General features: G+C 44.1%; 1 protein-coding gene across 1 annotated transcript in view; it reads right to left on the bottom strand.

Annotated features, from left to right (window-relative positions):
• Positions 1-1,535: 1,535 nt before the first annotated feature.
• The window catches only part of SAR1B (secretion associated Ras related GTPase 1B), a 463,221-nt gene continuing 440,736 nt past the window's right edge, over positions 1,536-24,020 (bottom strand). Inside the window, exon 7 of the mRNA XM_073649602.1 lies at positions 1,536-2,654. Within this exon, the coding sequence (XP_073505703.1) occupies positions 2,538-2,654 (117 nt within the window). The 3' untranslated portion in view covers positions 1,536-2,537. The remainder of the gene's footprint in view (positions 2,655-24,020) is intronic.

Genomic DNA, 24,020 nt, shown 5'->3' on the forward strand with positions numbered 1-24,020 from the left:
ACAGGCCTAAAAGGCCCCAGGTATTTGAATATGGGGTAGTCCCAAAAAAGAGTTGTTTTACCGAAATGCTTATAACATAAAAATATATGAACAACTGGAAATTACTAACAACTATATACCTGAGTTATACCTAGAGTTTCAAAATTCTAACTAAAGTAATCTTGCAGAAAATAGAAAACAAGTAACCTAGCAGGCCTGCGAGGCCCCAGGTATGCGTTCTAGGGTTAAAGGAAAACGCTTCCTGTATGCCTCCGGACGCACCCAAGTGAGTAGAAACCCCATACCTTGTATAAGCCACCTCTATCTGTCTCCTGAAATCATTATACATTCTGAATTATAGCTAAAATTTATTTGGTCAAATAAAGACAGACTGCCATGTCACTGAGGTGTCAGATTATACCTGTTGAAGTCTATAGAAAGGGAAGCTGTTGGAAGAGAGTGTGAGGCACAAAGACACAGACGGTGTTGTCTCTCACCTCAGTGCCAAATTCAAAACTAAAGTGCTCAGTACTGCTATATGATGTCATCCATGCTGCTGCTTATAAAGATGTGCTACATAAAGACAAGAGAGCAAAAATCTCCCTTGCCTCTGTGTACTGTGTACAGTAGACATTATAGCAGTTAAGCAGTTAGTTTTCCTAGCTCTTAGACTACTGAAAAGTAGACATACCGTATTTTTCGGACCATAAGACACATCGGACCATAAGACGCACCCCAAATTTTTAGAAGGAAAATAGGGAAAAAAATGTAATGCGTCAAATGGGGGTCCGTCTTACAGTCCGAATTCAGCTTACTGGGGAAGGGGGGCAGTGGCAGTGGTGGAGTGGGGTTACAGGAGGTGCAGTGCTGCAGGGTGATGATGCGAGTCCCATCCCAGGCTGGTTGAAGAGGGTGTTTGGCGGTGCTCAGCGGTACTCGACCGTGATGGGACTCCGCCGACATTTTGTGAAAGGCCAGAGCCCCTGCACTTAGATAGCTTCAATGCGGCAGTCTCTGGGAAAACGGTCGCTGGAGGCTGCGCTTGCGCAGATTAACCCTAGAACGCATACCCGCCCTGTTAATTGTTTTCTATTTTCTGCAAGATTACTTTAGTTAGAATTTTGAAACTCTAGGTATTCCTCAGGTATATAGTTGTTTGTCATTTTTGTTTGAGTTATTCCATGTTATTTGCACACGGCCCTAAAAGGCCCCAGGTATGTGAAAAAGTAGATTTTTATGGTCATGCGTTCTAGGGTTAAGATCTCGGGAGCTGAGATCTAAGTGACGAGATCTCAATCTGCGCTTGCGCAGCCTGCGGCGGGCATTTTCCCAGAGACCGCCGCATTGAAACCATGTAAGTATGGGGGCTCCAGGCTTTCACAAAATGTCAGCGGAGCCCCCGCACGAATGTAGGATACTTATCAAATAATGGCCAAAATAACATGGTTAAAGATTATTCTGAAATATCACCTGAAATGACAGGTGTGCTTTAATCTACTTTACATTGTAGTCATTTAGATAAATGGCTGACCATTTAATCAACAGGACTTCAAATATGAACTTGAAACACAGTAGGCAAACAGTCATTTATTTTAATGCTATAATAAGGATAGGTTTCAGGAAAAAATTACTTATGACTTATAGAAAACCACTAGTGTCCATATTTCATCTATTCCGGACAATACAGAGAAAGTAGACTGAACTTTGGTTGCTATGGGCATGTTGAGCCTTCTTTCTACGATAAGGTGACAAAACAGTAGATATAGCCATAAAAATATACAGATAGAAGAAAAAGGGGGCACTGCGTGACATATATCCCTCTTACCAGAATCACAGGTTTCTTCCTTCCTTATAACAATGAAATTGATTTCTTTCAAAGAAAAATTATAATTCTCTTTAAAAAATGCAAGAGTGGTCCTCACCCAATGACAAAAACACGTCTTTATTTGCATGTAAAACATCAAGTATGTAGCAGGCTCTGATGTGGAGGTGGCCATTTCAAACAAAGATATGCTTTGTAATCTTGTTGCCATACTGATAGGATACGTATATACTTCTGAAATTGATGTGTTGGAAGCAAGACAAATGGCCTAGTGTAAGAATCTGAGCATTTGAAAATATCAAGTTTTTGGGATGTTCTTAATATGCAGAGGTTAGTTCCAAGAAGGACAACTGACAAACAAGCAAGGGCATGGGTCTAGATGTCAATGAGGAGCAAAAGCTAGCCCATCTGATCGAAAACCACAAAAAAACTACTGTAATTGCTGAATTAGTTACATATGGCTATAAGACAAAGTTGTCAGAATTAGTCATGGTAGGTAAGTGAAATTCATGTTCTGCTGATCCATAATATGACAGTACAAATACAGGTGTTAGTTTTATTTAAACTATCATAATTTAATAATGAATAGATGATATGAAGACATTTTGCACTTCCGTTGTGTCTGCACTAGCCGTTATCTACTTGAAATACCACTTCCACATTAAAATCAATTTAAGTTACAAAATCTGAAGAGCAAAATAAAATAGAGAATTAAATGAGGAGAACTTGTCAGTCATCAATCAATGTATTGTGATAGCCAGCGGAATCCTTCCCCGAAACCTTGTTGCTTCAGTATGCTGCACATAAATACTTCAAGAGGTCTTGTATTTAGCTGCTTTAAAGGCACTTTACCCTAGAAATATAAATGATTTTGGTAAGATCCTTAATAATTGCATATAATAGACAAAGTACGGCTTTAAGTAAGTTACAGTAAATCATTATGACATAATAAAATCTAATAATGAATACAAGGATTAGAAATGCTGTTATTTCCCAGTGTCCACAATATTATGCATGCCTAAGAAATAGCGTTGAGCGAGCATGCTCGACACTGCTCGTTACTCGCCCGAGCATCTCACTACTCGGGATGTTCGGCGAGCACCGAGCATTTCCGGGTTACTTGGGGGGGGAGCTCGGGTCTCCGCCCTGCACGTCTGGCGCTCTTTACAGAGCCAATAAACATGCACAGTGATTGGCTGGCCGCCCAGCGTCACCTCGAGTATTTAAAACCGGGCACCGCCATCTTGGACACAGTCGCCCGGGATCAGACAGTGTAGTGAGAGTGCTGCTGAGCTAGGGAGAGATTTATACTCCGAAATAGTTAGTGTAGGGTCTCTAAAGCCTGCCAAATCAAACAAACAGTCCTTCTCAGGACTAATATCCATCCCAGATATCAGACAGGCAGGCTGTATAGGAGACGCAGTGGTTATACCAGCAAACGCTGCATTACAGTCTTGTGAGCTCCTGTTGGTCAAATTGCTAGACTTATCCCCCGGTCTCAGGTGCCAGGAAAAATCCTTTTTTTTACATCTAAATCCTTTTTTTTTTTCCCCTCAGTCAAACTCTACAAATACGTGTCTTATTAACCTTTTGGTATTTCCCCTCCCCCCCAAAAAAATTGAGTGTGTCTGTGACTGTTCAGACACCAATATATATGTTTAAAAGAGTCTGGTGTAGGCCAGAAAAATAGAACTGTGGTTTTGCAGTTCCACGGGTCATATCTCTGTATTATCCTGATTTTGGCATTTTTTGCCGTAAAAAAAACTGTAATAGTGTCTCCCTGACTGGTCAGACACCAATATATCTGTTGAAAAGAGTCTGGTGTAGGCCAGAGAAATAGAACTGTGGTTTTGCAGTTCCACGAGTCAAATCTCTGTATTATCCTGCTTTTGGCATTTTTTTGCTGTAAAAAAAACAGTAATAGTGTCTCCCTGACTGCTCAGACACCAATATATCTGTTTAAAAGAGTCTGGTGTAGGCCAGAGAAATAGAACTGTGGTTTTGCAGTTCCACGGGTCAAATCTCTGTATTATCCTTCTTTTGGCATTTTTTGCCATAAAAAAAAACTGTAATAGTGTCTCCCTGACTGGTCAGACACCAATATATCTGTTTAAAAGATTCTGGTGTACGCCATATAACTATAACTGTGGTTTTGCTGTTCTACGGGTCAAATATCTGTATTATCCTGCTTTTGGCATTTTTTGCTGTAAAAAAAAATGTAATAGTGTCTCCCTGACTGGTCAGACACCAAGATATCGATTTAAAAGATTCTGGTGTACGCCACATAACTATAACTGTAGTTTTGCAGTTCCACGGGTCAAATCTCTGTATTATCCTGCTTCTGGCATTTTTTGCTGTAAAAAAACTGTAATAGTGTCTCCCTGACTGGTCAGACACCAATATATCTGTTTAAAAGATTCTGGTATACGTCACGTAACTATAACTGTGGTTTTGCAGTTCCAAGGGTCAAATCTCTGTATTATCCCGCTTTTGGTGTAAAAAAAAAATTTAATAGTGTCTCCCTGACTGGTCAGACACCAATATATCTGTTTAAAAGATTCTGGTGTACGCCACATAACTATAACTGTGGTTTTGCAGTTCCACGGGTCAATTTTCTGTATTATCCTGCTTTTGGCATTTTTTGCCGTAAAAAAAACTGTAATAGTGTCTCCCTGACTGCTCAGACACCAATATATCTGTTTAAAAGAGTCTGGTATAGGCCAGAGAAATAGAACTGTGGTTTTGCAGTTCCACAGGTCAAATCTCTGTATTATCCTTCTTTTGGCATTTTTTGCCGTAAAAAAACTGTAATAGTGTCTCCCTGACTGGTCAGACACCAATATATCTGTTTAAAAGATTCTGGTATATGTCACATAACTATAACTGTGGTTTTGCAGTTCCATGGGTCAAATCTCTGTATTATCCCGCTTTTGGCATTTTTTGTCGTAAAAAAAAAATTTAATAGTGTCTCCCTGACTGGTCAGACACCAATATATCTGTTTAAAAGATTCTGGTGTACGCCACATAACTATAACTGTGGTTTTGCAGTTCCACGGGTCAAATTTCTGTATTATCCTGCTTTTGGCATTTTTTGCCGTAAAAAAAACTGTAATAGGGTCTCCCTGACTGCTCAGACACCAATATATCTGTTTAAAAGAGTCTGGTGTAGGCCAGAGAAATAGAACTGTGGTTTTGCAGTTCCATAGGTTAAATCTCTGTATTATCCTTCTTTTGGAATTTTTTGCCGCAAAAAAAAACTGTAATAGTGTCTCCCTGACTGGTCAGACACCAATACACTGTTTAATAGATTTTGGTGTACGCTACATAACTATAACTGTGGTTTTGCAGTTCCACGGGTCAAATCTCTGTATTATCCTGCTTTTGGAATTGTTTGCCGTAAAAAAAACCTGTAATAGTGTCTCCTTGACTGGTCAGACTCCAATATATCTGTTTAAAAGATTCTGGTGTATGCCACATAACTATAACTGTGGTTTTGCAGTTCTACGGGTCAAATCTCTGTATTATCCTGCTTTTGGCATTTTTTGCTGTAAAAAAAAAATGTAATAGTGTCTCCTTGACTGGTCAGACACCAAGATATCTGTTTAAAAGATTCTGGTGTATGCCACATAACTATAACTGTGGTTTTGCAGTTCCACGGGTCAAATCTCTGTATTATCCTGCTTTTGGCATTTTTTGCCGTAAAAAAAACTATAATAGTGTCTCCCTGACTGGTCAGACACCAATATATCTGTTTAAAAGAGTCTGGTGTAGGCCAGAGAAATATAACTGTGGTTTTGCAGTTCCACGGGTCAAATCTCTGTATTATCCTTCTTTTGGCATTTTTTGCCATAAAAAAAAACTGTAATAGTGTCTCCCTGACTGGTCAGACACCAATATATCTGTTTAAAAGATTCTGGTGTACGCCACATAACTATAACTGTGGTTTTGCTGTTCTACGGGTCAAATATCTGTATTATCCTGCTTTTGGCATTTTTTGCTGTAAAAAAAAATGTAATAGTGTCTCCCTGACTGGTCAGACACCAAGATATCGATTTAAAAGATTCTGGTGTACGCCACATAACTATAACTGTAGTTTTGCAGTTCCACGGGTCAAATCTCTGTATTATCCTGCTTCTGGCATTTTTTGCTGTAAAAAAACTGTAATAGTGTCTCCCTGACTGGTCAGACACCAATATATCTGTTTAAAAGATTCTGGTATACGTCACGTAACTATAACTGTGGTTTTGCAGTTCCAAGGGTCAAATCTCTGTATTATCCCGCTTTTGGTGTAAAAAAAAAATTTAATAGTGTCTCCCTGACTGGTCAGACACCAATATATCTGTTTAAAAGATTCTGGTGTACGCCACATAACTATAACTGTGGTTTTGCAGTTTCACGGGTCAAATTTCTGTATTATCCTGCTTTTGGCATTTTTTGCCGTAAAAAAAACTGTAATAGTGTCTCCCTGACTGCTCAGACACCAATATATCTGTTTAAAAGAGTCTGGTGTAGGCCAGAGAAATAGAACTGTGGTTTTGCAGTTCCACAGGTCAAATCTCTGTATTATCCTTCTTTTGGCATTTTTTGCCGTAAAAAAACTGTAATAGTGTCTCCCTGACTGGTCAGACACCAATATATCTGTTTAAAAGATTCTGGTATACGTCACATAACTATAACTGTGGTTTTGCAGTTCCATGGGTCAAATCTCTGTATTATCCCGCTTTTGGCATTTTTTGTCGTAAAAAAAAAATTTAATAGTGTCTCCCTGACTGGTCAGACACCAATATATCTGTTTAAAAGATTCTGGTGTACGCCACATAACTATAACTGTGGTTTTGCAGTTCCACGGGTCAAATTTCTGTATTATCCTGCTTTTGGCATTTTTTGCCGTAAAAAAAACTGTAATAGGGTCTCCCTGACTGCTCAGACACCAATATATCTGTTTAAAAGAGTCTGGTGTAGGCCAGAGAAATAGAACTGTGGTTTTGCAGTTCCATAGGTCAAATCTCTGTATTATCCTTCTTTTGGCATTTTTTGCCGCAAAAAAAAACTGTAATAGTGTCTCCCTGACTGGTCAGACACCAATACACTGTTTAAAAGATTTTGGTGTACGCTACATAACTATAACTGTGGTTTTGCAGTTCCACGGGTCAAATCTCTGTATTATCCTGCTTTTGGAATTGTTTGCCGTAAAAAAAACCTGTAATAGTGTCTCCTTGACTGGTCAGACTCCAATATATCTGTTTAAAAGATTCTGGTGTATGCCACATAACTATAACTGTGGTTTTGCAGTTCTACGGGTCAAATCTCTGTATTATCCTGCTTTTGGCATTTTTTGCTGTAAAAAAAAAATGTAATAGTGTCTCCTTGACTGGTCAGACACCAAGATATCTGTTTAAAAGATTCTGGTGTATGCCACATAACTATAACTGTGGTTTTGCAGTTCCACGGGTCAAATCTCTGTATTATCCTGCTTTTGGCATTTTTTGCCATAAAAAAAACTATAATAGTGTCTCCCTGACTGGTCAGACACCAATATATCTGTTTAAAAGAGTCTGGTGTAGGCCAGAGAAATATAACTGTGGTTTTGCAGTTTCACGGGTCAAATCTCTGTATTATCCTGCTTCTGGCATTTTTTGCCGTAAAAAAAACTGTAATAGTGTCTCCCTGACTGGTCAGACACCAATATATCTGTTTAAAAGATTCTGTTGTATGCCACATAACTATAACTGTGGTTTTGCAGTTCCACTGGTCAAATCTCTGTATTATCCCGCTTTTGGCATTTTTTGCCGAAAATTTTTTTTTTAATAGTGTCTCCCTGACTGGTCAGACACCAATATATCTGTTTAAAAGATTCTGGTGTACGCCACATAACTATAACTGTGGTTTTGCAGTTCCATGGGTCAAATCTCTGTATTATCCTGCTTTTGGCATTTTTTGCTGTAAAAAAAACCTGTAATAGTGTCTCCCTGACTGGTCAGACACCAATATATCTGCTTAAAAGATTCTGGTGTACGCCGCATAACTATAACTGTGGTTTTGCAGTTCCACGGGTCAAATCTCTGTATTATCCTGCTTTTGGCATTTTTTGCTGTAAAAAAAACCTGTAATAGTGTCTCCCTGACTGGTCAGACACCAATATATCTGCTTAAAAGATTCTGGTGTACGCCGCATAACTATAACTGTGGTTTTGCAGTTCCACGGGTCAAATCTCTGTATTATCCTGCTTTTGGCATTTCTTGCCGTAAAAAAACTGTAATAGTGTCTCCCTGACTGGTCAGACACCAATATATCTGTTTAAAAGAGTCTGGTGTAGGCCAGAAAAATAGAACTGTGGTTTTTCAGTTCCACGGGTCAAATCTCTGTATTATCCTGCTTTTGCCATTTTTTGCCGTAAAAAAAAAACCTGTAATAGTGTCTCCCTGACTGGTCAGACACCAATATATCTGTTTAAAAGAGTCTGGTGTAGGCCAGAGAAATAGAACTGTGGTTTTGCAGTTCCACGGGTTAAATCTCTGTATTATCCTGCTTTTGGAATTTTTTGCCGTAAAAAAAAACTGTAATAATGTCTCCCTGACTGGTCAGACACCAATATATCTGTTTAAAAGATTCTGGTGTACGCCACATAACTATAACTGTGGTTTTGCAGTTCCACGGGTCAAATCTCTGTATTATCCTGCTTTTCGCATTTTTTGCTGTAAAAAAAACCCTGTAATAGTGTCTCCCTGACTGCTCAGACACCAATATATGTTTAAAAGAGTCTGGTGTAGGCCAGAGAAATAGAACTGTGGTTTTGCAGTTCCACGGGTCAAATCTCTGTATTATCCTGCTTTTGGAATTTTTTGCCGTAAAAAAAACTGTAATAGTGTCTCCCTGACGGGTCAGACACCCATATATCTGTTTAAAAGAGTCTGGTGTAGGCCAGAGAAATAGAACTGTGGTTTTGCAGTTCCACGGGTCAAATCTCTGCATTATCCTTCTTTTGGCATTTTTGCCGTAAAAAAAAACCTGTAATAATGTCTCCCTGACTGGTCAGACACCAATATATCTGTTTAAAAGATTCTGGTGTACGCCACATAACTATAACTGTGGTTTTGCAGTTCCACGGGTCAAATCTCTGTATTATCCTGCTTTTGGAATTTTTTGCAGTAAAAATAACTGTAATAGTTAGCGTTGAGCGAGCACCAAAGTGCTCGGGTGCTCGAAGCTCGGGCTGAGCTCGCCGTGATACTTGGGTGCTCGACCAGAGCAACGAGCCCAATGTTAGTCTGTGGGAGACCCGAGCATTTTTGCGGCGGCACCCCCGGCAGTCTTTTAAAAGCCTAACAAGTGCCCAAAACGATAGTGACAGTGCTTAAATGACATGGGGACAGCATGGGGATCGCCCCAGGAAGCATTTCTGACCCCCAGGTCACTGCTGTCAACAACGTGGTCAGAGGTATTAAGCCATTTTTAAGGGCTCACAATAAAATGTTCAAAAACGAAACTGAAACTGCTTTCCTGTGAAATTCGTTAAGGAAGTTCCTTTCCAGGGTAAAGACATGTGTATAAGGTAAAATAAATAACCAAAAAAAAATACTCCTCCACACCTTGGGCTATGTTCACAAGTAGCATTTTTTATGCATTTTTGCACATTTGTATTGGTTTCAACCGTGACAAATGCATTCACCGGGAAATGTGATTTTAACATTTCACAACCTTATCTGGCCATGTGCTGTGTGACACATGCATACAGTGCTGAAAAGACATGGGAACAGCATGGGGAAGACCCCTGGAAGTATCTCTGACACCCAGGTCACTGCCTAAAAGTGTGCCCATCAGAAGTCATCCTTGCCGCATCAGAAGATGCAGACTTGCAACTATCCCCGTGCAAGTTCTTGTCCCTAGCCAGTGTTCAATTGTACCTCCCCCATTCCTTGCAATGCAAGCGCAAATATGCAGCCAACCACCCACCCACCCCCAGGCTGAAAATACCATACTGCTTGCTTGCACTTGAAATTGGGCCTTTTAGGCATGTGGAGGCGGAATCTGGCCACCACGTCATGGCTGCGTTGGCGGCCTAGAATCCATACTCAGTCCCCAGCCGCCCGGCGGCCGGGTGTCCACACTTGGTCCCCAGCCGCCTGGGGGCAGCAGGGTGTCCATAAACGGTCCCCAGGCGCCCCAATTTCTCCTTGGAACATCCCCCCACACACTTTTCTTAGCCTGGCCTGCTTTAGGGCAGCATTGGACAAGCCCACCAGAGAACCAGACTCCTCCGGTGGGCCCTGGCTTCTCCATCAGGGGAGTTGAGAGTGCCAAGGTGAGGAGCATGATGATGATGATACAAGTTAGCATCTGCTTTGTTCTCTTTTAATGCAAGCGCATGTATGTAGTAGCGGCTAGGCCTGAGGTGGTCAGCGTTTTGGCGCATATCCTACCTCCTCCGAGGATTGCTGGATGTTTTCCTGCTACTATCCCAGTTCTATGACTCCCGTTAAAACAAAGTTTCAGGTGATAAATGATGGATGAGGTAGTGGCAAATGAGAAAGAGCAGGAGGAACAAGGACCATTCACATCAATATCAGGCCAGCCAACCACTTGTCTTGTAGGATATGTTTCTGTACCAAAAGGAGCGGTTTGGCTACAAAGTTATAGGGCATACAGTGAGTGCAATGCCTACCAAAAATTTTGAGGCACTCCAATGCCCCTTGAAAATGACATGGAGGTCAGAGGGCCTTAACTAAACCATTTTTTCCATTTATAGCAACTGGGTCTCCTGTACACTGTTGGCCTAAGCAGTGAATGGAAGGCTTTCCAAAAATTATGAGGAACTGCAATGCCCCTTGAAACAGATGTGGATTACAGCGTACTAAAAACCTTCTGCCCATTATTGGGGAGTGGGTCTCCCTTAGTTTTCGCCTTTGCATTGAAAAGCAAAAGCTGACTAAAATTAGGAGGAAATGCAATGCCCGTTGGAAGAGTTGTGGAGGTTAGAGGTAATTAAAACAACATTTCAATGCCCCTTGGAAGAGCTGTGGAGTACAGAGTGGCCTAAGAAGATGCTTTTAATGCCCCTTTGAAGAGACGTGGAGGTCACAGTAGCTTAACAAGATGGTTTTAATGCCCCTCGGAAAAGACGTGGAGGTCCCAGTAGCTTAACAAGATGGTTTGAATGCCCCTTGGAAGAGACGTGGAGGTCACAGTAGCTTAACAAGACGGTTTTAATGCCCCTCGGAAAAGTGGTGGAGGTTGCAGTAGCATAACAAGATGCTTTTAATGCCCCTTCCAAGAGCTATACAGTACAGCATATTACAAACATTATTCCCATTATTGGGGAGTGGGTCTCCCATAGTATTTGCTTATGCCTTCCAAGCAAAAGCTGCCAAAAATTAGGACGGAGGAACTTGCAATGCCCCTTACAAGAGCCATGCAGTACAGCATATTACAAACATTATTCCCATTATTGGGGAGTGTGTATCCCATAGTCTTTGCTTATGCCTTCTAAGCAAAAGCTGCCAAAAATTAGGACGGAGGAACTTGCAATTAGTGTTGAGCCACCCCCGTAGTGTTCGAGTTCGGTTCGGTTCGTCGAACACCAGTATGTTCGCCGAACTGTTCGTCGAACACCTTCGAACACCATTAAAACCAATGTCAGGCAAACAAAAACACATAGAAACACATAGAAAACACATAGAAAACACTTCAAAGCTGTCCAAAAGCTGACAAACTGCTCAGAAGACACAACTAACACATGGAAAAGTGACAAGTACATATAGTCATGCGAAAAGAAAAGAGGTGAAGGAGTAAAAGGAGGGGGAGACACAGATATAGGCATGTCATGCCCTTCTAAAACCAAAAAAGTGCGAAGCCGACACGGCCAGTCCGTTCCTGCCCGTGCGACCTCCGTGTCGCCGGGTTTGTGCCAGAGCCACGGTGGATCCTGATGGCCAGCCCCCCTCTCCAAATACTGGTGCCTGTCCGCTGGTGGGTCGAGCGAGCCCCCCTGCGGTGGAGGCAGGTCTAATCTTTTTAATTTAAATTGTCTCTCTAATTTGAATGAGTACACTTTAAATCCTTTTACAAGGATCTATTGAAGGGCAAGCCTCATGCCAGCAGCAGCGGTAATTCCAGCTCCAGTAGCGTCCACTAAAGCTGCTGCAGTTAAAAAGCTTTTATAAGGCTCGAGCTTGGCGGTCCACCGCAAGGCGTCCTACCGCCAGTCCCAGCCCCTGAGCCTTGGGGTGCCTCCCCGATGCTCTTCACTGAGTGACCCGGGGGCACAAACCATTTCCTTTGAAAAAAATAAGTGTCCAAACTACAGGTGGTGTAGCTTGCTTAACAGCTGGGATAATCCACTGACTAGCAGACACTGCTACTAGGCACAAAGTATTTCCTGGGCTAGATGCAGTTAAAAATTTGTAATTAGATACTCTCGTTGGATGCTGAGAAAGCATTCCATAGAGTCTCCTGGCACACCATATATTATTCTCTTAAAAATCTTGGGGTAGGGGTCTAGGGGACCCTTTTACAGGCAAAATCACGGCCCTGTATCGCAATACGTCACCTAGACTGAAGATAAATGGAACATTTTCATCACCTTTCATAATCACCAATGGGACAAGGCAGGGATGTCCTCTGTCCCCTCTCTTATACATCCTAGTGACGGAGCACCTGCTCTCATCAATTCGCCATAACCCCAATATTAGGTGGATTGAGGTGGGAGGCACCGAGTACAAGTGCTCTGCATTTGCTGATGATGTCCTAGTATATATCACTCAATCACATATATCCATCCCTGCTGTTATGGCTGAAATAGATCACTTTGTTATATGGTCAAATTTTAAAATCAATGCAGCGAAGTCTGAGGCCCTCGATGTCTCCCTCCCCAAATCCAAACAGGATTCCATCCAGTTCAACTTTCCCTTTGCCTGGCCCTCACAGGGTATCAAATACTTAGGAATTCCTATTCATAGAGACCTCTCCCGTCTATGTTATCTTAATTTTGGGCCCTTTATTGAACAACTCCATACAGACCACGGTTGGCAAGTTAGAACTGTAAGATTCACTACGTGAACCACTGGTGTTTTGTGGAAAAGCACATGTACACTGTGTTCCAAATTATTATGCAAAAAGTGTTTAGGAGTGATAAGGTAAGAATTTTTCTGTTTGTCAGTTAAGCTCATTGATGGTGATGTGTGTCAGGGCTCTTTATATCACTGTAAGCAATTGCAGACACCTGTGCTAATTAGTTTGGCAGGTGTGTCCAATGAAAGGCAAGACTACTTAAGAAGGCTGTCCCACATTATTAAGCAGCCTACATTTTCTGCCAAAATGGGAAAGAAAAAGGATGTGTCGGCTGCTGAGAAGCAACAAATTGTGGAGTGTTTAGGTCAAGGCATGACTACAATCAACATTGCCAAGACACTTCATCCTGATCATCGCACAATCAAGAAGTATGTAGCTGATTCACAGTACACACGTGTGCGTGCTGAAAAGGGAAAATTCAGTACTCTTTCCTACAGGCAATTACGTCAGGTTAAAAGAGCAGTGGCAAAAAAGCCTTGTCATAGCAGCAGACAAGTTTTTGAAGCTGCTGGTGCCTCCAACGTCCCCCGAACAACAAGATGCAGGGTCCTTCAGAGGTTTGCAGCTGTGCGTAAGCCATCCTGTCGACCTCCTCTATCCACTGTACACAAGCAGAAACTGCTCCAGTGGGCCAAACAATACATGAAGACTGACTTCAAAACTGTTTTGTTCACCGATGAGTGCCGTGCAACACTCGATGGTCCAGATGGATGGAGTGGAGGATGGCTGGTTGATGGACACCCCATGCAAACACGGCTACGGCGCCAACAAGGAGGAGGTGGAGTAATGTTTTGGGCTGGAATCATGGGGAGAGAGATTGTCGGCCCCTTTAGGATCCCTGAAGGGGTAAAGATGAGCCCCACAATGTATGTGGAGTTTCTCAAACAGTACTTCCTGCCATGGTTCAAGAAGAAGAACCGTGTATTCCGCAGCAAGATCATTTTCATGCATGATAATGCACCGTCTCATGCTGCACACAACACATCTGCATCTCTGGCTGATATGGGCATAAAAGGGGACAAACTTATGGTGTGACCCCCATGCTCCCCTGACCTCAACCCCATTGAGAACTTCTGGAGCATCATCAAAAGGAGTGTCTATTATGGCGGGAGGCAGTTCACATCTAAGCAACAGCTCTGGGAGGGTATTCTGTCCTCATGCACAACAATTAAAGCAGAAACCATCCAAAACCTGACAAATTCAATGGACGAGAGAGTTCAGAAGCTCCTTTCGAACAAGGGGTCCTATGTGCAAATGTAACATCACCTAGAATAAAGTTTTGAGTTGAAGACAGTTTGATTTCAGTTTGTAATAACCTACTAATGCTTATAATTTCAAAAATGACCATTTTTTTGTTCTTTATTAAAATTAAAAGGTTGAAAACTCTGCTGTGCATAATAATTCGGAACATGCATTTTGAGTGCAGTTTGAGTTTTTAATTTTTTTAAAAATATACTGTTATCATAGGCAGTTTGTACAAAAACCTTTCAATTGTACTCTAATAGTTATTTGACTGGAAAATTACAATGACTGCAATTCATATAGGTCATTTGGGAAAATCTGAGAAAATATTATTTGCATTTGCATTATTTGGAACACAGTGTAGTATAGATGGCCTAATAGAATCAGTACTGAAAACTGCTACAAGGCCCAAATTATTTTCCAGCCAAGATACAGATAAACATGATTAGTAATTTTAAATCTGGTGGAGTTTAGTATAGATGGCCTAATAGAATCAGTACTGCAAACTGCTACAAGGCCCAAATTATTTTCCAGCCAAGATACAGATAAACATGATTAGTAATTTTAAATCTGGTGGAGTTTAGTATAGATGGCCTAATAGAATCAGTACTGCAAACTGCTACAAGGCCCAAATTATTTTCCAGCCAAGATACAGGTAAACATGATTAGTAATTTTAAATCTGGTGGAGTTTAGTATAGATAGCCTAATAGAATCAGTACTGCACACTGCTACAAGACCCAAATTATTTTCCAGCCAAGATACATATAAACATGATTAGTAATTTGAAAGCTTAAAAAGGTTGGTGAGGTGATTTTAACAAATCATCAAGCTTTTACTCTCCCCAGGATGACACAGGGGTAGAAAAGTCCTTTCGGATCCATGATTTGTTCATCTTTATGAACGTGAGTCTGTCTACATTATCAGTGGAGAGCCGCGTGCGCTTATCTGTCAGCACACCACCAGCAGCGCTGAACACACGTTCAGACAGAACGCTGGCTGCGGGGCATGACAAGGTCTCCAAGGCCTAAGTGGCGAGCTCCGGCCATTTATCCAGATTGGAAGCCCAAAAAGAACAAGGGTCCAGTGACACAGTCATGGCTTCAATGTTTACTTGGAGATACTCCTGTACCATCGTCCCTAGGCGTTGACTATGTGTCAGACTACTTGTCTCCTGTGGCCTTGCAAAGGATGGGCTAAAAAAGTGGTGAAATGATTCCACAAAATTGATGTTACCAGCAGATACTGTGTTTCTGTTACGTTTTGAGTGCTGAACACTCGACGGTCCCACGGTTGGCAAGTTGGAACTGTCAGATTCACTACGTGCACCACTGGTGTTTTGTGGAAAAACACATGTAAGATTCTGCAACAGTCTCTGCTGATACTCCTGCATGCGTGCATCCCTTTCTATGGCAGGAATAATTTCTGCAAATTTACTTTTGTACCGGGGATCTAACAGTGTGGCAACCCAGTAGTCAGGATTATTTCTAATTCTCCCAATTCGAGGGTCATGTTGCAGGTAGTGCAGCAAGAAGGCACTCATGTGTCTTGCGCATCCAGGAGCACCAAGTCCCTGTTGTGTTGGTGGCGAGGTAACAATCATGCTTCCTTCCTCTGCCCTCTCCCCCCAACCTCGCACAACAGAAATGTGATCAAGGTCTCCCTCATCTGATGAGTCTTCCATCAGTTCGTCCTCCACTACTTCCTGGGCTCCTGCACCTTCCTCACTAGTTTGGCTGCTACCATGCGCCCTGGTAAAATCATCTCCCCCACCCTCACATGCCTGCCACCTTGGTGCTGCCGACCGTCTGGACCTTGCAGATGTTAGCCCTTCCGGATACAACTCCTCCTCCTCTACTTCCTCCACCTCCTCTTGTGCCACCACCTGACTCCGAATTCTGTTTAACATGTGCTCCAGCATGTAAATCACAGGAATAGTCATGCTGATAATGGCATCATCAGCACTAAACATCTTCGTCGCCATTTCAAAACAGTGCAGAAGGGTGCATAGGTCCCTGATCTGAGACCACTCCTCCAGCGTGATTTGCCCCACCTCTGGATCTCGTTGGCCCAGGCTATACGTCAGAACATATTGCACCAGGGCTTGTCGGTGCTGCCACAGTCGCTGCAACATGTGCAGAGTTGAATTCCACCGGGTAGGCACATCGCATTTTAGCCGGTGAAGTGGCAGGCCCAACGACTTCTGTAGAGATGTAAGTCGCTGAGCTGCGGGATGCGAACGGCGGAAATGAGTACACAGCGACCGTGCCCTCTGCAGAAGGCCATCTAGTCCGGGATAGTGGGCTAAAAATTGCTGGACAACCAGGTTCAACATGTGAGCCATACAAGGCACGTGTGTGACATTGCGCCGGCGAAGGGCCGCACCGAGGTTTGCAGCATTGTCGCACATGGCCTTCCCTGGATTCAGGTCCAGTGGAGACAACCATTCATTAAACTGGTTCTCCAGAGCTGACCACAACTCCTCAGCTGTGTGACTCACATTTACCAGACATTTCAAAGTAAAAACCGCCTGATGACGTTGAGCCCTGCTGCCAGCATAGTAAGGAGGTGTGCAGGATCCCTTCTGCGCAGTTAGAAAGCTTGTGGCATGACCAGACAGGCTTTGGGTGCAGGTGGAGGACTGAGAGGAGGTTGAGGAGGCAGAAGCAGTGGAGGAACTTCGAGATAAAGAGGATTGATGCACAACTCGTGGGGACGGCAAGACTTGGACAGCAGCCCCTTGTCCTGCTGTCACCATAGTTACCCAGTGCCCAGTCAGCGACATGTAACGCCCCTGTCCATGCCTACTCGTCCAAGTGTCTGTGGTGAAATGCACCCTGTCACACACAGAGTTTCTCAAAGAAGCGGTGATGTTGTGTGCGACATGCTGGTGGAGCGCAGGCACACCTTTCTTTGAGAAGTAGTGCCGACTGGGCATCTGGTACTGGGGCACTGCGACTGACATAAGGTCTCGAAAATCCTCTGTGTCCACCAGGCGGAAAGGCAGCATTTCTGTAGCCAAGAGCTTGCAGATGGTGAAATTCAACCTCTTAGCTTTCTCAAGGCTAGGAGGAAATGGTCTTTTACTTGTCCACATCTGAGGGACCGAGGGCTGGCTGTTGTGCTTAGACGGGGTTGAGAAGGGTGTCCCCGGCAAACTGCCGGTCTGTGAGGAAGATGCAGGCGGACATGTTAGGTTGCCTTGATCCAAAGGTGGTGCTATCGATGTCGGACAGCGCTGAACGCCAGCTGGTGTTTCCACCTCCAAAGAAAATGATGACCTGCCAATCACGCTGGCTGTTGTGTGTAAAGAGGTGGCAGGTCTGCATCCCAAAACAGGTGTGTCTGCTGTCCCCCCAGTCACAGAGGATGAAGAGGCCGCGGATGCACTAGATGTAGCAGATGGTGGTTGGCCCGGCCGGCTAGGCCACATTGTAGCACAGTGAGCTTCCCACTGCAACTTATGCTTCATATCCATGTGCCGGTACATGCATGAAGTACTCAAACTATGTATTTTTTGGCCTCTACTTAGCTTTTGCTGACAAATGTTACAGATAACATGAGTTGGGTCATCCTTATCGAAAAAATGCCCAGGCTATGCAAGGCTTAGCACCCATGCGACCTGAAGAGCCACCACGACTTGTGCTCAGAAGCAGAGTTGTGTTTGAGGATGCAGTTGTTGACGTGCTTCCAGTACTTCTTCTCTGTCCAGGAAGGCGCAACCTGACCTCGTCGTCACTAGCATCCTCCTCCACCTCCTCTGCTGACCTCATCGACTGGCTGACTGTGGGTTGAAAGTAAGTGGGATCTCCAACCTCGTCATCATCACCCTGTGTGTTATCACACCCGTCGTCCTCAGAGCCAACCTCTTCCTGCCCTGACAAAGAACTCAAGTTGTCGCTCCAATCAGGTATTTGAGTCTCATCATCGTCTTCCTCATTGTCTCCACCAGCAGGAGTTACAGTTTGGGAACGAGGGTCTACATTATAGTCAGAACCTTCTGCGTCTGGTCCTGGATCTGACTCATAAAGATTCTGGGCATCAGTGCAGATCATTTCCTCGTCTGGATTCACAGAAGCTCTGGAGCCGACCTCTGATTCCCAGGCTATAGTATGAGTAAACAGCTCTGCAGACTCAACCATCTGTTCTATCCCATACTCAGACAGGCAGCTGGAGACTTAGGAGCTGTGAGGAAGCAAGTGCGATTGGGGTGACACCTCTGAGGACTGGAGTATTTGTGATGTTGAAGTTGAGGTGGAGGAGAGCCCACTTAAAGGAGCACTTGATATCCGTTGAAGCACCTGCTGTTTTTGTGCCTTATCTGGAATTTGTAACTATTGGTGTGGCCGTAAGAAAGGGATCTTATCACTTTGTCCGCTAAAAGAAGTAGACATCTTAGTTTGGCTGGAAAATGGTCTTTCTTCTGCAGATGTTACTGTTGCTTTAACACCTACCCCACGGACACAACCTTTTTTTCCCTTCCCAATACGCCTATTCCCCTTTCCACCAGCAGCAGGCCTTTTTCCACTCATTTTGGTGGTTAACTAATTGACAACTCTGGAGTTTGCACAAAAAACAATGGATGGGATCCGAACAGAGCTCAGTGGCCAAACTGTGGTATTAGCCCAAAAGTATTGGCTGGGTTAGATGTAGTAAAACAATTTTATTACATACAAAGGTGGTGGAGGTTAGTATAGATGGACTAATAGAACAAGTCCCACACACTGCTACAAGCCCAAATATTTTTTCATAGCTAGATGCAGATAAAAATTATTTTGAATTTGCAACCTGGTGGAGGTTAGTATAGATGGACTAATAGAACAAGTCCCACACACTGCTACAAGCCCAAATATTTTTTCAGAGCTAGATGCAGATAAAAATTATTTTGAATTTGCAACCTGGTGGAGGTTAGTATAGATGGACTAATAGAACAAGTCCCACACACTGCTACAAGCCCAAATATTTTTTCAGAGCTAGATGCAGATAAAAATTATTTTGAATTTGCAACCTGGTAGAGGTTAGTATAGATGGACTTATAGAACAAGTCCCACACACTGCTTCAAGCCCAAATATTTTTTCAGAGCTAGATGCAGATAAAAATTATTTTGAATTTGCAACCTGGTGGAGGTTAGTATAGATGGACTAATAGAACAAGTCCCACACACTGCTACAAGCCCAAATATTTTTTCAGAGCTAGATGCAGATAAAAATTATTTTGAATTTGCAACCTGGTGGAGGTTAGTATAGATGGACTAATAGAACAAGTCCCACACACTGCTACAAGCCCAAATATTTTTTCAGAGCTAGATGCAGATAAAAATTATTTGGAATTAGCAACCTGGTGGAGGTTAGTATAGATGGACTAATAGAATGATGCTATGCCCAAAAGGCTTTACTTGGCTAGGTGCAGTAAAAAAAATTGTATTCTATACACAGGTGGTGTAGCTTGCAACACAGATAGGCTACTCCACTGACTAACACACACTGCAAGAGGCCAAAAAGGATTTGCTTAGCTAGATTTAGCCAAATGCTGTGAAAAAAACTTGCACAGCACTGGCACAGACCTGCCTGGCAAAAAAGTGATAGGAACTGATGTAACCTAGCCCTCAAAAGGACTGCAATTACAATTAGTCCCTACTCCCAACCTATTTATTTAAGAGCACAGACCTGCCTGATAAAAGTCTTAGGAAATGATCTAACCTAGTCCTCAAAAGGACTGCAATCACAACTATTCCCTACTCCCAAGCTATCTGTAGATTTGTGCGAAAATTGGCTGGAAATTAACACTCAAAGTATAGCGCACACAGCAACAGCGGTGCCGTCTAACACGCAGCTGCAGCAGTGAGAAAATGGTGGCTTCGTGGAAAATGGCTGGGTCTTACAAGGCAAGGACATGTGACATACACTGCCAATGACACATGCCCTTGCTTGTGTGAAAAAAAGCAGTTCGCTCCATGTGTGCACTGCTGATAGGCTGACAGATTGCACCTCCCCACTGTAAATGGGGGAAAGAGAAAAAAAAATGGAGATCTTCATTATTTTTGCAGAGATCCATCCCGTTTCCCTCTCCCCGCCCCGCTGTACACGCAAACTGCGTATTAACATTAATTTTCATCATTACTGAGAAAAAATCCTGTTATGATTTTGGTGCACGAACAGTTATCGAACATAACCTCGAACAGCCGGATTTTTTTCAAATCGTTCGGGTTCGTCGAACGGCTCGAACACCGCCCAAAACAGCTCGAATTTGAGATTGGCAAACAGTTCGAGTCTAACACCGCTCATCTCTACTTGCAATGCCCCTTACAAGAGCCATGCAGTACAGCATATTACAAACATTATTCCCATTATTGGGGAGTGGGTCTCCCATAGTATTTGCTTATGCCTTCCAAGCAAAAGCTGCCAAAAATTAGGACGGAGGAACTTGCAATGCCCCTTACAAGAGCCATGCAGTACAGCATATTACAAAGATTGTTCCAATTATTGGGGAGTGGGTCTCCCATAGTATTTGCTTATGCCTTCCAAGCAAAAGCTGCCAAAAATTAGGACTGAGGAACTTGCAATGCCCCTTACAAGAGCCATGCAGTACAGTATATTACAAACATTATTCCCATTATTGGGGAGTGGGTCTCCCATAGTATTTGCTTATGCTTTCCAAGCAAAAGCTGCCAAAAATTAGGACGGAGGAACTTGCAAAGCCCCTTACAAGAGCCATGCAGTACAGCATATTACAAACATTATTCCCAGTATTGGGGAGTGTGTCTCCCATAGTTTTGCTTATGCCTTCCAAGCAAAAGCTGCCAAAAATTAGGAGGTAATGCAGTGTCCGTTCGAAGAGTCGTGGAGGTTACAGTTAATTAAAAACAACATTTCAATGCCCCTTGTAAGAGCTGTGGAGTTCAGAGTGGTTTAACAAGACGCTTTTAATGCCCCTTGGAAAAGTGGTGGAGGTCGCAGTAGCTTAACAAGATGCTTTTAATGCCCCTTCCAAGAGCCATACAGTACAGCATCTTAAAAATATTATTGGGGAGTGGGTCTCCCACAGTCCTTGCTTATGCCTTTGAAGCAAAAGCTGACAAAAATAAGGACGGAGGAACTTTCAATAATGGCAACACGGACCACGGTCACCCTGGTGGTATAGTGGTGGTGGAGGCTGAGGATAAGGAGAACATAAAACAGCCGAAATGAGGAAGCGTATACCCATGTGTGGGTGTGAAGCGGTGCATGGGAATACACCTCCCGAAATAACACAGTGGATTTGACTTTATGTTACTCTGCTGTCATTTGCTGGTGATGAGAAGTCTGGCCCAATCCAGCCCTTGTTCATTTTGATAAGGGTCAGCTTGTCAGCATTGTCAGTTGACAGGTGAGGAATAAGAGAGTGAAAGTTCTCCTTGTAGCGGGGGTCTAAAAGTGTCACCAACCAGTAATGACTGTCACCCAACATTTTGACAACGCGATGGTTACGGTTAAGGCAGCGTAACATAAAGTCAGCCATGCGTGCCAGACTGGTAAAGGGCAAGACTTCCGTGTCCTCACCACGATGACGACTGACCATGCTCTCCTCCTCCTCCTCCCACCTGTCCTCAGGCCACCCATGCTGAACCGACGGTATGACAGTTGAACAGGTACTACCGCCTACAGCGCATGAGACAAGATCCTGTTCTTCCTCCTCCTCTCCCTCATTGTCCCCCAATGCACGTTGGGATGAGATGAGGCTGGGCTGTGTGTAATCGACCGCTATGGCTTCTTCATCCATCTCATCATACTATGGCTGCAATGCCTCCTCTTTAATTCTCTGCAGAGATTTGCAAAAGACAGACAAGTGGAATGCTGACGCTAATGATGGAGTCATCGCCACTCACCATCTTGGTGGACTCCTCAAAGTTTGTCAAGATGGTACATATGTCAGACATCCAGGTCCACTCCTGAGGTCTTATGTGTGGAGTCTGACCTGAATATCGACGGCCTTGTTGCAGCTGGTACTCCACAACTGCTCTCTTCTGCTCACAAATCCTTTGCAACATGTGGAGGGTAGAGTTCCAACGTGTGGGGACATCACACACCAGTCGGTGTGCCAGAAGCTGCAAACGCTGCTGCAGCACAGCAAGGGCGGCGGAAGCTGTAGCCGACTTGCGAAAATGAGCTGACAGGCGGCGTACTTTGACGAGCAGATCTGGCAACTCGGGGTACGATTTAAGAAACTGCTGAACCACGAGGTTAAGCACATGAGCCAGGCATGGTATGTGTGTGATCTCGCCTCGCCTCAGAGCCGCCACCAGGTTATGGCCATTGTCACACACAACCATGCCTGTATGTAGGTTCAGCGGTCTCAGCCACAGATCTGCCTGCTCTTTCACAGCAGTCCACAACTCACAAGCAGTGTGAGGTTTATCACCTAAGCTTATGAGTTTCAGCACAGCCTGTTGCCGCTTGGCGGAGGCAGTACTGCAGTGCTTCCAGCTTGTAACTGATGTGGTGATATCTGAGATGGTGGCTGAACATGAGGAGGAGGATGATGCGCGGGAGCTGTACACTGTGGGGGCAACTCTGACTGACATAGGGCCCGCAATCCTTGGTGTGGGGAGGATGTGTTCCATCCCAAGGTCCGACTGGGTCCCGGCTTCCACTATGTTTACCCAGTGTGCCGTCAGGGAGATGTACCGTCCCTGGCCACAATCACTTGCCCGCATGTCCGTTGTCAGGTGGACTCTCCCAGTAACTGCGTTGTTGAGGGCACGGCAGATGTTTTGGGACACGTGCTTGTGTAGTGCGGGGATGGCACACCGGGCAAAATAGTGTCGGCTGGGGACCGAGTACCGAGGGAAGGCCACCGCCATAAGGTTGCGGAAGGATTCCGTCTTCACCAGCCTAAAAGGCAGCATTTCCAACGCAAGCAGTCGTGAAATGTGCGAATTTAGGACTGTGGCCTGTGGGGTGTTAGCTGCGAATTTCCGCTTTCGTTCAAAGGTCTGGGATATGGACAATTGAACGATGCGGTGGGACGTGGACGTTGATGCTGTTTCTTGAGAAACTGCCACAACAAGTGAAGACTGAGAGGAGGGAGCATCTTTGCATGCAGTATGGACAGGGGATTGCCTTGCACACACAACAGGGGGTTCTATTGCACACACAACAGCGGAAGAAGCAGTGGTGACACCCGCTGACACTGGTCGTGGACCCTGGGGTTCGCCCCACAAAGTTGGGTGCTTTGCTGCCATGTGCCTGATCATGCTGGTGGTGGTCAGGCTGGTAGTTTTGTCACCCCTGCTGATGCTGGCATGGTAGGTGGTACAAATGGCCTTTTTAGGGTTATCAGCAGAGTCTTTAAAAAAAATTCCAGACTCTGGAAGACCTACCGGTTGAACTGGCAACGTCCCTCGTGTTCGTGTTACGGGAAACTGTTGCCCGCCTTCTGTGTGCGGCCACCACACTGCTTCTTCCTGCCTGTTGGGGTACTCTGCTTCCCTCCCCCTGTGTGCTGCTCACATACTGCATGCAAAGATGCCCCCTCTTCTCAGTCTTCACTTATTATGGCAGTTTCTCAAGAAACAGCATCAATGTCCACGTCCACGTCCACGTCCCACTGCAGCGTTCAATTGTCCATATCCCAGAGCTTTGAACGAAAGCGCAAATTCGCAGCCAACTCCCCACAGGCCACAGTCCTAAATTTGCACATTTCACAACTGCTTGCATTGGAAATGCTGCCTTTTAGGCTGGTGGAGACGGAATCCTTCGGCAACCTTATGGCGGTGGCCGTCCTTCAGTACTCGGTCCCCAGCCGACACTATTTTGCCCGGTGTGCCATCCCTGCACTACACAAGCACGTGTCCCAAAACATCTGCAGTGCCCTCAACAACGCAGTTACTGGGAGAGTCCAGCTGACAACGAACACGTGGACAAGTGCTTGTG

Source organism: Phyllobates terribilis, unplaced genomic scaffold, assembly GCF_046119375.1.
Source record: "Phyllobates terribilis strain yellow unplaced genomic scaffold, ASM4611937v1 Scaffold_10__3_contigs__length_209671492, whole genome shotgun sequence".
NCBI lineage: Eukaryota > Metazoa > Chordata > Amphibia > Anura > Dendrobatidae > Phyllobates > Phyllobates terribilis.